The sequence below is a fragment of the Calonectris borealis genome, chromosome 5 (assembly GCF_964195595.1).
Source record: "Calonectris borealis chromosome 5, bCalBor7.hap1.2, whole genome shotgun sequence".
Taxonomy (NCBI): Eukaryota; Metazoa; Chordata; class Aves; order Procellariiformes; family Procellariidae; genus Calonectris; species Calonectris borealis.
Genome location: NC_134316.1, coordinates 11620063 through 11634119, shown reverse-complemented (window position 1 = coordinate 11634119; position 14057 = coordinate 11620063). Strand labels below are relative to the sequence as shown.

Here is a 14057-nt window from a genome sequence, read left to right as displayed (position 1 = left end):
TATTGCATTTAGCATATGTGATCAGCAAGGAAACGTCTAGGTTGTTTAAAATACATCTTTCTAGGAAGAGGTCTTTGCTAGGCTTCCTCTTACGGTGAGCCACAATAGCTACCTCATTAACAACTGGCCCAGAATGAATTAGTGCCTCCTTTTTCTTCTACCTTGAGTTAAATCAATTGAGTTTTGAGTTAAAAAAACTCCAGGCTGCATTAGAATGTTCTTTCCTGAAAGGTGAGACACTCTCTCTCTTAGTTAGGCAGACATTTGTTAACAAAACTCTTTGCTAAAGAGGGGGGGGTGGGGGGGGTGAGTGTCTAATCTCAATTAATAATTCTGCATTTATTTCGTAAGTGTAAATCTACCCTTTTGTTCCACTATGGTGCAACAGTATAGCCTGTTAATGGCGCTTGAACAATAGCATCCTTTTTCACACTAAGGTCATGACTGTAGAAAATAGTTTATTTTAAAATCTATCCCTCTAGGAATTTTAAAGGAAGCTGAAGAGTGAAATTCTCATTTTTTTAAAGCTTGTTCTACAGTCCCAGTTATTGCAAATGGGGAGCACAGAGGACATGAGAATCTGTAAGACTATAACAGGAATAGACCATTTTTAAAAACTCTGTGCCGTACATGAAAATCTTAATGTGACTTAAACACATCTTTTGTCTTTCTTCCCTGGCTTGTTTTTAAACAGGTAAAAGCGTTTCTTCAGCCTCCAATTGAGGGCATTGTACTTGAAACTTACGGAAGTGGCAATGCCCCAAACAACAGAGAAGACTTGCTGGAAGAACTGAAGAAAGCAACTGAACGAAAAGTAGTGATTCTAAACTGTACGCAGTGCTTACGAGGGTCCGTTAAAACGGTCTATGCGACAGGGCAGGTAAGGGTTGTGCAATGATCTCAGAATCTACTGCTGTGTAAAAGAAACATCCCACTGATACAACTTGATTGTATGCTTCTAGTAGTCCCAGTGTATAAAACCAGATTTGTTAAACACTAAAGATATTGCTCATAAAATAACGATATCTGAAAAATCTTAAGCTGGAAGCATTTAAATATGTATCTGCAAACAAGATCCTGTTACTCTTAGTCTGGAATGGTCGAAACAGTCAGCTCAAATCCCAAATTAGTGATTGCTTGCTTTTGCCGTGTGCAGCACTCCAGGATACCTTGCATTAGATTGGTAGTATCTGTCCTAAAGGGATTCCACTGAGCTAGAAGATAGATTAGGGGTCAGATGATCAAATAAAGTAGTATTTGATGGGCCGGCAGTTACTTAGCTACAATGTAAGAACATCAAGAAAGCCTACAAATCCAAGCAATATTCCAAATCCCTTTTTTTTTGACTGGAAGTACAGCTGAATTCAGTGACAGATTGGAGAACAGTATGTAAGGAAGCATCTGTCTTGCAGAATGGAAATCAGTTGTGTTTAACCCATGAAGGCTAGCTTAAAACAGACTTTGTGTAGATACTGTTAATATTCAGGGCATTTTATAGTTAGTTTCTCAATTGTATATTAAGACATGACATCACTGGGACTAATAAGAGCTCAAAGCCATATAAGAGTATGTGTTGCATGTGGTAGTGTGAAGGAAGCTGGTTTAACTGGCCTTTATAAAAAGGCTAGCCATTAAATAGCCAAGAAGGTGACTCATCCCCCTGTTTGAGACACCTGGTTTTGTTGGGAGCAACCACCTGTCTGGCAGAGCCAGCCTCTTCAATGACTGTAAGACAAACCTAGATACTCTAGTCTGGTGCCAAAACCTGCCTCTTTCAACATTGTTTTTGACACAGCTTTAGATTATATTTGCTTCAAGAACACCTAGTCTGTTTTGAGGAGAAAGAGGAGGAGATTGTAGGAGTTTCTTTCCACTTCTCCAGTATCTAAACTCAGTATTTTCTGATACAGGCAATCATTTGGATGTTGGTAAAACTTTTGCATAACTTAATGGAGACGTTTTGGGAAGTATTAACTTTTGCAAAGATCGTGTGCTCTGAGTAAATACATGGATTATATAAAACAGTTCACACGGAAGGAAGAAGGCAGTTAAGTCAATAAAAAACACCAAACATATTTGAAAAACAACATGAAAATGAAGCCTACCTTTTATGTGATTTTCTGCTTGAACTGCTAAAATGTATGGAAGGAAGGAAAAAACCTTTTCTGTGCTCTGGTTAAAAGATTCTCCAAGTAGACACCTCTAAAATGGCTTTTTGCACTCTGATCCAGACTGTTGATATGCTGAATTGAAAAATTCTGTTCAGGTCTTACTGAACCACTGTAAGTGTTCACTTGTGGCTTCCACTTTTTATATGGAGCATGTATTATGTTGCTTCAGCATCCATTGATGGAGGCTGCCCTGTTTTCTTGGCATCTTTTGAGGAGAACACTGACAGAGCCAAGTCCTACAAAATTACTTCATGCTTATTCTTTCATTGCCACCTTCTTTTCATAAGGAACTGCTCAATGGAGGAAGTATCATGGGTGAATGCTGGAAAGTTGCTGTAATGTTAACTTTACTTTGATTTTTCTTTAAATAAAATCTTTCACAGGTCTCTGCATATGGCTAGGCCATTTTTTACTCATTCAAGCTAGCCAGGTGGGTCAGCTGAGTCCCTGGTTTCCCTTGAAGTGTTTGTTTTAATTAACGGAATGTCTGGCCTCTGATCCATCTGCACAGTAGAAACTTATAATTGAAGGGACTTTAGGTATAGGAAGGAAGCTGGGAAATCCCTTCCTCCTCCTCTTTCTCAAACCCGCTGAAAAAGCCCTAACTGTTCTTTGGCAAGCTCTGCAGTACAGAAAGTATTTCTCACCTTCTCTGTATCTATTTTCCCATGGGACTTTTAAAAATGTTAGTCTGGGGCTCTTGGAGGTGGTTAATGAGCTGATTAAGGCTCTATCTTGCTAAAAATATTAGTTAAGCCACTACAAGTTTCAAAGCTGAAGTTTATATACAAGGTATTTAAAAGTAAAATGCAGTGTAAAGAACCTACTGCAAGATGCTTAACTATGAGGCATCACATTATGGCAAAGATGATGATCTGTGGTTTAGAGAAGCCCGAGTGTTTGCCCAGGTACAATTTAGTGACAAGAGATCTGAAATCTCCTTTGTCTTTGGTGTCTTGCTCACTGTACACTTATGGGGCTTGCTGATCATAGCAAAAATCTTTCTGCTTTTTGCTTTGGCTCAGATAGTTTATTTTTTATAACTACCAGAAATATAAGTTAAAAAGGTAATCTTTTTCAGTTGTTCTTATCAGAACCGTGTAAACTACATATTTTAGTTGTATGTTCTAAATCATACACTGCTAGCACAGCCTAAAAGGATCTGAAAACACTCCTGCTGTGAGCACACTGTAGTGCTGGAATTCATCCAAAGCAATGCCCCATAAAAGAATGGTAAATATGTCTGTGTGAGAACAGCCTACTTGGCAATGTTCAAAATGCCACTGGGTTAAAACAGAGTAACTGCAGCTTTTCAATAAAGGGAATCTGACAACTCTGCAGATAGCTGATACGGACCTGTAACCTTTCCCTTTTAGCGTAGTAAGTGACCGTGGCAAGCGTTTGGGTGAATTCTTCAATGTTATTGCATGAAAAGGAATTTAAAGTAAAAGTCATCTTTATTCAGCTGGCTCTAGTATTTGCTTGGTATTTGATAACTAAAATTACAAAAATTACAGTGGCAGTAGGAGGAGCAAGAGAGTAGAGGCATGGCTGCATACTGTATTCTGTGTAGTTACTCATCATTCATATACATTTTCTGTTCACGTGGGTATTTCTGAATGCTATGCTAATTGGAATCATTATTCCTTTTTATTCAGACTCTCGCCGATGTTGGAGTAATTCCTGGAGGTGATATGACACCAGAGGCAGCCCTAACTAAACTGTCATACACACTCAGCAAGAGTAAGCTTAGCTGGGAGGAGAAGAGGCAGGTAAATATTTCAGTGTGACCTTGAAAGGCTTTAACGTTCTCATCTACTGTGCTAACTTCTGCTTAGCTGAATGCCTTGAGCTTCTCCCTTGCATTTAAAAGACATTGGTTCCAGAGCCATAATGTGAACATCACGTGTTTTCTTCCTTAAGGAAAATACTGTTAGGCAAATGAATGTATGTAGATCGGGAGAGAAAAGAATTCTCTGCATAAGTCAGGGGAAGACCGTGACCGAGCCATAAAAATGCCATCTTGGACATTTCTGTACTAAAAACCCATCTGTGGAAATTCATATTGGGAGACATGAATTCATTGGGAGACAGAATCCCAACCCTACTGAAGTCAGCAAAGATCTTGTCATTGATCTTAGTGTAGTAAAGATTTCGTCCAAGACTCATTCACACAAAGCTAATTCTGAAAATAAGTATTGCCTACAGCCTCTTCCTTTACAGCATCACTCATGACAGTGTTAGATTTTGTTTCTCTAAGAGGAGATACACTTTATAAATACATAAAAAATGGAGGATTATTCTGAGAACGAATTGTAACTGATTTTAAAATCATAACCCCTTTAACAATGTTCTTGCTGTTCATTGGTGCTTAATCAAGGCTTTTTTCCTCAAATTATATAGTTATATATCATATTCCTTTTATACAAGGAATATACAGCTCTGAATTAGATAGGGGAGCAGCAGTCTGCAGGAATGCATGTGTTTCTATGCTTGTATGCAGTGAAATCATAATCCTGACACTTTGGGAGATGACATCATGATGAGTCACTCTCTAGACTTAAGCACTGCATGCACATGTGTATTTTATGATGGTGTTTTGTTTTTCTTAAAACTGAAACAAATTTGATCATTATTTCATGCTCAATATCTTCCAACCAGTAGCAGCTCTTGAGACAAACATATTTGGATACCTATGATCATAAGTGGGGTGGCTGGAAATACCACTTACTGTGCTTAGAAACAGTTTCAGACTCTGAGCTTTCGGTTGTTTGCTGAAGCCCTGGCTCTTAAAAATGAGAGGAGGAGGAGCTATGTGTTTCTTCAGTGAGGATGGCAAAACATACTCTGTGCAAGAACATGCTTGACAGGGGACATAATGCTGTGTGAAGAGTGGTGGTATTGCATGTGTTTGTGTATATACACTTCAGAAAGCCAGGCTCTTCACTGATGCCCCTTTGGTACACTTACTGACCCTGGAACATAGGTATACTAGCCTGTTTTTTTAATGCAGACTTTAATCTTCTTGCACAGAGGATTATTTGACTTGGGACGGGAGAAGCTTTCCCAGCTGGCTTCCTGCCTAGCTGTTTGAGTTAAAACTTAATTTGAGATCCAGTTTGCTGATCCAGATAGCTGACTTACTCAGGTGAGGACTTGGTGACTAGGACGTTTTAGGTACCACTGGCACAAGGTATTCCTGCATCTTCATGTGCTGCCCTTCAGAATGTGCTACACAGTTTTTGTGTGGAGGTGCTGGGACCTCCTTTATATGGTTTGAAAAACAAAATAACTTTTGCAATTTCTTTGAGTTAAGCAGGATCGGTTTCCTCATTTGACTCATTGTACAGGCCCACAAACAATTGTGTTGGCACAACTAAGGGAGCAGCATGCTGCATTGCCTGGGCAGGAATGAGTGGTAGAGACCAGGAGAAGAAGAAAGCCTGGAAATATGTTGTCTGTGGCAATATCTTCAGCTAAACATATCACCAAACAATAGTCTCCCAAGAGACGGAAGCTCTCCTGAAGCTGGCGTGGTTATTTTAGGATTCTCTTTCAACACGAAGAAGCAAGGAATGTGCCCCCAGACACATGCAAATGTCTGCAGAGCTGGTAGGACTGAGTAAGGCGCGTAGGGCTTTGCACTGGGTGCATTTAGCACAGGTGCCAATTGCTAAGGTTACCTGTGCAAAGCAATGATCTCAACCTGTCAAACTCTAAAAGTGCGCCAAAGCAGTTGGTATCCTCCGAGTTACATGTACATGGGACTCTTCCAGCAGACAGCTACAGTGTTGTCAGCGCTTGGAGTTTTTTTTTTTAATAAAGGGCATGCCTAGACATAAGTAAACCTGGGGCATTCCTCCTTCCAACATCACATCTGTTTCTTGCAAACTTTCACAATCCTGCTTTTTAAAATTCTAATTGAAATAACTACGTGCTTTATAGCTGCATCAGCAACCTTTCGTGAAAGAGTGCCAGAATGTAAAATTGTCAGAATTGAGGAAACCAGTTGCTTTTTCTTAATGACTGGCTTCTCTCTCTGTTCTCCACATTTCCCAGAACCTGTCTTTTGGAGTATTTTCTTTTCTTTATTGACATGTTCAAGCACTTTCTACACATGAATTGGCTGACCTTTGGTTGGGTTGTTTGTTTTTTTTTTTTCCTGGTTGTATTGGATGCACCCATCCTGCAAACTGTTACACGCCTACTTTAATATTGAATAATACTGAATACTGTAGACCCTCTGCATTCAAAGCTGGCTCTATGGCCAAATTTTAACAAAATCAGACCTATTGGAGCTGTTTGAAAATCCATTGAAATACATGACCATCCACAGGCAGCAATGAACTTTGTTTTGAGCCCTATGTACACAGCCTATGTAGGAGTACCGAGGTTTGGGAATGCTGGCAAAAGGCACCATTTCAGAATATTCTGGTCTTCAGCCTCACTCTGCTAATTACTCACTATCTTTGTGTTTTTAAGTAGGCTGCAGCTTACCCCACTAGGGAACTTTTGTCTGCATAGTCTAGAAATTGGGGTGTTTTGTTATGTGCTTATTTTGGTTTCTTTGCTTTGGAAGAAAGTTTTATTTGCCTGTCCTTTCCCCCCCCCCCCCTTTGTCTTTTTAAACTTGCAATCTTCATGGGACAGTAACTATTTCTTTAATCTTTTGTCTGCATTCAATTAGTTTCCATAATTCCTCCAAACAATTTTCTAACTTGATCCTAAGGTTTTTTATTAGACTACTACCATATTTTTCCTCTGCTAACAAAGGATTTGATTGCTTGCTTTTCAGATGCTGAGTGAGAATCTAAGAGGAGAAATGACTGTTGTACCCACAGGAGCCAAGATCTCTCTGAGAGATAGCAAGTTTATTCAAGTGATTGCCAAATCTCTAAGTATCAGCAGCAAAGAGGTATATACTTACATATTTAAAATTGAACTCATGTAAAGCTGTAAACTCAGTTAAATGAACCTAGCTTAAAGATGAACAGCAAAGCTGAAAGAAAAATTGGAGCATTATTTTTTTTTTTTAGTACTGAGTGTCCCAGCTAACCAGTTGGGTTAGGGAGAAAGGCCACAATGACAAGCATAACATTAAAATGTTTTTAATTAAAAACATATTAACTTCTTTTTTTTCCTCTTTGTAGCCCCATCTTGAGTTTATTTTCTTGGCTGGCTGGTTGCAATAACAAGCCTCAGACGGTTGCTGTAATTCAGGGTATCAATGATATGAAAAAGTGCTTTGTATTTTTGTGGTCAAATGTATTGACAGTTTGGAGCAATCCAAATAATAATGGGTAAAATAGCTTAATTGTATATGCAGACATAGAAGGCTGATACTAAGGAAGCACTACACAAGCGTAATTTGTGGTGTTTAATATTAGTCCCTCCCAATTGGAAAATCAGAAAATATAGTATTGGTTGTAAGATACAAGTATTTGCTTTTCTCTTGGCTTGGTTTCAGGGAAGATGGGATTTTTAGTAGCTAATGAATACTGAATGTATGGTTGTTCTTTAGTAAGCGTGAGAAATGGGAGAATATTTAGGGGGCCTATGGGGCTTGTCAGTGGAGGTTTGGAAGTACAGGTTGCACAAATATCTGAGGAATCACATGAATAAAGTTGATCCAGTCTTGAGGAGACTGGAATATACGGTCTTTTCCAACTCCTACCAGCGCTGTTTCTCATACTGTACTGATGTGTAACTACGGCAGTACAGAGAGATGGTAATTAGTGCATGCACCTTAAATGATATATATAGATATCAGGTAATTGTAGTGTTGCCAGGGAGGAATATAAATCTTCATGGACGTGAGACCGACAAAATGTAAAACAACCATGAGACTTCTTCTCTTCCAAGAACTAAATGCTACCATTTTTAAATAACCAAATGACTAATTTGGAAACTTTACATGAAAGCAAGGGCAATGTTTTTGTGACTTGGACATAATCATATTAGAGGCAAGCCTGATATTAAATGTTTAATTTTATTTGTTTCTCAGGAGTTAGAAGCCGTAAGAGATGCATTAATTCCACCTTTGGCTTGTGCTGCAGCTAAACTGGGTGACATAGATGCACTAAGAGCCATAGCAGAAATGGTAATCTAAAATTAACAGTTTGTACAAAACACGAATTTTTAAATAGAGCTGTAAATGATGGGAGGAAGCTATGCTCACTGGGAAGCAACTACCTAAGTCTTAGAATCAAAGTGCTTTGACTAATACTGTTGGTTTCTAGGCTCCTCAGTCTTTGCCTTTCAAAACTGGTATGTTTTTTCCCCTATCTGGTTCTCAGCTGTTTACATTTTCTTTTGAACTGTGAAAATACAGGTAGATTAAAATGCAAGTTCTTATCTGCTAACTTGGAACACTTTAAAATGGTTTGTGCTGCTTTCTTTCGCTTAACTTTCTTTATGCATATTCATAGTATCCAGCTTTTGGATGTAAATCTGTCATGATTAAAAAAAAAGAACTTGAAAATTATATTTAAGCAAAACACAGTGCAGTGCTAATTCAGGATTTTTGGCTCTCCCCATAGCTCTAGCTTGGGTTATACCTGAAAAAAGAAACAGGCATTTCCCTGTATCATCTTCTACACCTCTGTTTTTTTTCTCTTTGCCTTGGTTTACCCTACTCTTGAGACTTTAGTAATGGGCCTCGAGAAAGGATAAATATATCTTGAAAATAACAATAAACTAAGACAAGTAAAATTAGCAGACTGTAGGCACAAAGCTGCTGCATGGCATACTGCAATAAAGAGCATATCTGAAGGGGCTGTAATGAGAATACGTGTAAAGGGGGAACGTGGAAGGTGGAATAAATACCTTTATGGGTGCTAAAACAATGCTACAAGATAAACTTTAAGTAAGTTCGACAAGCTTAACATTTTGGTGGCAGAATTAAAATGTGGTGTATGCTTCTACTATTGTACTAACAACTTAATGTGCAGCCATTATCTTTTTAGCATGTGAAGGATCTGTCCTTTTGCAGGGTGGAAACTTGAGCTGTGGAGACTATGATGGCCGAACTCCGCTTCATATTGCAGCCTCTGAAGGGCATTTACCATTAGTTGAGTATTTGTTGACATCTGGCGCAACTGTTTATGCTAGAGACAGATATGGATCTACCCCACTGATGAATGCGATCACGTTCAGGTAACAAAATAATTTATACACCACTCTATGTAAAGTTTATAAACCTTCTATCATTTTGGATTTAAAGTCCATCCCTGTGTTTTGGTCTTGTTTTGTCTCAGCAATCATGTGTAAATGACAGCAGTTAAAACAACACAAACCAGCTTCATTTTGAAGGATGTGACTAGCCTAAATTAAAAGATTTTTTAAAATAATATGAAATGAAAGCGAACAACTTGGTATGCGTGCAAAATTTTAGCATAGGATAACTTATTGCTGCCTTCCCGCCAAGACTTTGTCCGTAATTTCAGGACTCCACTCTTTGTTATGAGGCTTCCTTATAAAACAGAGCCAAACTGATCACTCCTTTTGACTGTCAGAAGTGAGAATGCAGGACCAAGGGTTGCCTGTTTTCTTTCTGCCCTCCCCCTTCTCATCAAGACCAGACTGTTTCAATTGGCACAAAATATACCGGTATGTTGACATGTTTTAATCTTTCCCTTCCACCAGTGCTTTCCTGAGTCTCTTGCTGGGTGACTGGTTTTTTGATTTTTCCCTTCCGCCCACTCATAATTATATGGGATGGCTGCATGGCTCTGCCTGCTTTGTGGATTTCCTCTTCCTGTTCTGGATGTCAGCAGTTCTTGAATGGTAGTCATGGATATGCGATTTACCGGTCTTTTCCATGTTGTGTAGTCCTAAGAAATGGCCACAGCGCAGAATATAAGAGTTATCACGTATCAAAATTTAATTTTAAAACACTTAGTTTATATAGCCTGGGGATTCATAGAGCCATTGGTCTTCTAACGTGTTAGAAGCTGCATGCCCTAATCTCTTCTTGTTTCTTTGATCCACTTTCAGCTCCTTATCTCATATTCAGTCTGTATAATGGCAGGAGAGAAGCTTTTTTTCTGTAAAGGAGCTTGGAGTGATAGAATTTTCATGGTCTTCATAGATGTCTGTCCCCAAATATTCCTACAGCTTTCTAATGCTGACAAGTTCACCTGGTCTGTCAGGCTGGAGTTAGCTCCCTGGGAGGTCTGACAGTCCTGGTTTTGCATTGGCTGCAGGAATAACGTGAAGGCTTTTTCTGTCTCAAAGACCAGATGTAGAAAACTCAACAGGCTCTATTAACTTGAGACTTAAAGTCCTGTGTGGCTATTGCCATACCTACTGCACGGTCCCGTATGGCTTTGTAGTTGTTGCTTTATCTCATGAATATATAAGCCCTTCAGTGGCGAACCCTTAAAATCTTAAAGCAAAAACAAACCCAACAGCAATCAAACAAATAACCCCGCAGTTGAACAGAGGTGGCTCTGGTCCAATGTGAGAAAATGCTAAAGCATTAGATACCATTAGATGTTCCTGCAAATCAGGCACCTACTTTTTTTACCACACCCATCTACCGCCTGAGGAATTTCACATGAGCTTGTTGTTTGGATTCCTTAGCATTGCCACTCCTATATTAGACTCCTACTATGACTCTTAAGCTCTTTAAAACTGCACACCCATTTTGATATAGGGAATTGTAAAAGGAAACTGCACCATAACCATTTTCAGTTTCTCTTTTTGTTTCTACTGTCGGAATGAGAGGAAGAGTTGACTTAGAACTAATCTCATAAATGTGTATTTATGATCTGCTGTGTACTCACACTGCATTTCACACTGATAAGCATATAAAGGAGAATGGTAAAGATCAGACAGCTGTATATGTGCATAATTAGATACCCGCTAAAAAGATTTCTGCTACAGAAATATTTAAATTCTATTTATTAAACAGTTGCGTGCTGAAAGTGAAGAGATTATCCTGATGCAGTGTACAAACTTGGCAGAGAGGGAAGGGGGAAAACTGATCTTAATGAGCAGTCAATGCTTTAAACTGTGTAATATTGTAACTTTCTCAATTTTACTGTATATTGCATCAGCTTAATCCCATTTTCTAAGAATTAATATTCGTTTAATTGGCATTTAAGTGCAGTACAGTATCCACTCATGTTAAAAATAGCTTTCTTCCAGTTTTTTATGTCACATTTCTCAGAGGCTTGCCTTTTAACCTATCATGCAAACCTATATAATGATGACTGATATCTCTTTTCCATTTAATAATTTGTAAAGATGATCAGGAGTTACGTCACTTCTTAAAAGCTTCTTAACATAGCACTGTCAGCTGGTAGACCAGCAACTTGATCTATATCAATGATAGTCTCTTAAATTTTTTGACTTTAAGTGACTCTTTGTTTGTTTCTTTAGATGGGTAAAATGTGGAGTCCCTTTCTAAATAAGAAATAAACTACTGCATTTCCACTTTTTCATTTGTAACTCTGCAATTTGCATGTAGTCTCATTCACTTTATGCATGAAGCTAAATAGACCACTGTTAATTTAGGCCAGTTGCTTGACATATCAAAATTAGTAGCTTTCCTTTAATTTCTTAGAGTACCCTCAAGGGATAATTCATTTTCAAAACAATAGGATAATATTTTTTTAATAACAGAAACTCTCTAAGCAGGAAAATGTCTTGAATAAAAATTGTGTATGTTTTATGTAGTAAAAGCACTTCCATTTACTTATAGAGCAGTGGTAAAAGGTTGAAAATGGGGAGTTGCTCGTACAGTGCTGTGAGAACATCAGATTAGAGGCAGTAAAATTACCTCCCACGTAAATATGAATTTAAATACTTGATATTTTGCAAGGTTACATTTACATTACTTCAGGAAATCTAAGGCAGAGTGAAAATCTAACCACCACTGACTCCAGGAGAGCACTGAAGCTTGTCCTTACAGTATTTGAGCATAAAATTCCCACTGATACAATGCAGAAAACCGAACAAGTGAAACTAAGCTGATCCTGCCATAACCATTCCAGTTGCTAGGGGAGCAAGCATTAAAAAGAATGAAGCCAGTCAAGTTTGGATATACATTACACCTGCATTTCTTTAAAGAGAGTTGGTGGAAGGTGTGCACCCTAAGGCCCCAATCCTGCAAACTCTTACATGCGTGTTAATTTCACATGTGTGATTCACTCCTTTTGAAGTTGATTCGCTTTTAATAAATGTCTGCCAAGACAAGGCCTAAGACGATACGTACTGTACGGCACCTTGATTGCTGTGAATCCAGAGCCCTCGCGAACTAGTAACAGTTCGGATGTCTTTAGCTGGAACTCAAACTTTGCTCATAGCAGTGAATGTTGAAGACCACACCAAATCATTTACTTTGCTATTGATCCATTAAAATATTAGTATACATTGTGGGTTTTATCTCCAGTGTTATCAATAATGGAATCTAGCAGGGAGGAGACACTAGAAACACTTTTTGTCTATTTGTTTTTTCTTTCAGAGAGCAAATGAATGACAGTGGTAGTATCAAAAGGCTAACTGAAGTAATGTATGCAAAATAGCATTGTTTCTATAGCCTATGTTTGACCAAGAGCCACAGTTTGGTAACAGAGCGCGCTAAGAAAAGGGAGAGTCAGGAACAGTTCACAGGTGACAATAGCTCCTCATGGTGTTGCTTATCAGATGGGGTTAGACTGGACAAGCAGCGGTGCACCCCGGGCTAACGTGGTGACGTTGGCCTTCCCTCTACACCTTGAACTTTCATTGTCCAGCAGTTGCTCTGCTCTTGGTTTGTGCTGTCACCTTAGAATGGGAATCACATTTGAACCATGGCCAAGAAGTTCATGGCTCACAACATCAGCTGAACTTCAGATCAGCTAAACTGTGACCCTTGTTAGGCTGCAGGAGAGCAGCACTTAAAGAAACAACTTCTAAAGACAAATACCTCTCATGTGCCTAAGACATAGCAGTATCAGAAAATTCACAGCCAGCCTCTTGAAATATGAGTAATGCTCTTGTGGTAGGTACAAGACAGCAGAAGTGGTACTCTTGATAGGGCTTCAGTTTCTGCAGAATGTAGATACTGTTTGGGTGCAAGTAGGAACAAGCTGTAGTGTGACTTCCCTCCCGCATAGTTTTCACGTTGAGTGATGGGAATGTAAGAGGTGGTCCATTTGCTTTCTTGGAAAGATCTGCTTTTCATAGTCACAGTACTAAATTTAAGACTTTTAAGTTGCACATTACTATTTGTCTCTATTCTTCCTCTCCCTTACCCTTCACTTAACAAGCACTTAATGTCCTCTTCTTCCCACCATACCAAGAAACATGATTTTGAACGATTCCCTGCCATCGGGACGTTGTACTTCTATTTAGAAATGTTTTATTGTAAGCATTTATTGTAAACACTGTTAGTTTCAATGCTTAAAGATTTATTTTTATTTCAAACCACTTTTTTTCCTCATTTAAATTTGCTGTATTAAATGTGTGGGGTAAACGTCCCCAAATCTGTCTGTATCAAAGATTTATAGAGTCCCACTCAGAGTAGTAATGTCTGTGTGGCATAGAGGGGACATGAAATTCTTTCTGGAGGGAATCTTGCTACCAGTGAGGAGCAGATAGTTACAATAGGGGAAAAGAAAAGCCTGGCTCTTCTCTGGAATCCAGAGATATGGACTTCATAGGGGGAGCACATTGAGGGAAGATACCACATAACATTACATGCTTTGCTACCTTTTATCTTTTAGTTCTGTCCCATAGCATAGCTTTTTTTTTAAAAAGTGCTAGTTTCATGCTGTGATTTCGAGTATAAGGTGGGAAATGAGGAATACTCCAGGGCAGTTGTTGGAGAATAAGCAGACACTCCCCATGTTCAGTTCTGTACCCCGTGTGAGCTTGAGTCAACAAACATGTTCTACTTTA

The 14057-nt window shown here is 38.8% G+C and overlaps 1 protein-coding gene across 2 annotated transcripts in view; it reads left to right on the top strand.

Moving 5' to 3' along the window:
• Positions 1-14057, top strand: part of ASPG (asparaginase) — a 47841-nt gene that overhangs the window by 23024 nt on the left and 10760 nt on the right. Inside the window, exons 8-12 of one of the 2 annotated variants that reach the window (XM_075150955.1) lie at positions 695-880; positions 3830-3943; positions 6967-7086; positions 8176-8271; positions 9163-9326. In XM_075150955.1, the coding sequence (XP_075007056.1) occupies positions 695-880; positions 3830-3943; positions 6967-7086; positions 8176-8271; positions 9163-9326 (680 nt within the window). The remainder of the gene's footprint in view (positions 1-694; positions 881-3829; positions 3944-6966; positions 7087-8175; positions 8272-9162; positions 9327-14057) is intronic. The other variant, XM_075150956.1, reaches the window with a different exon arrangement.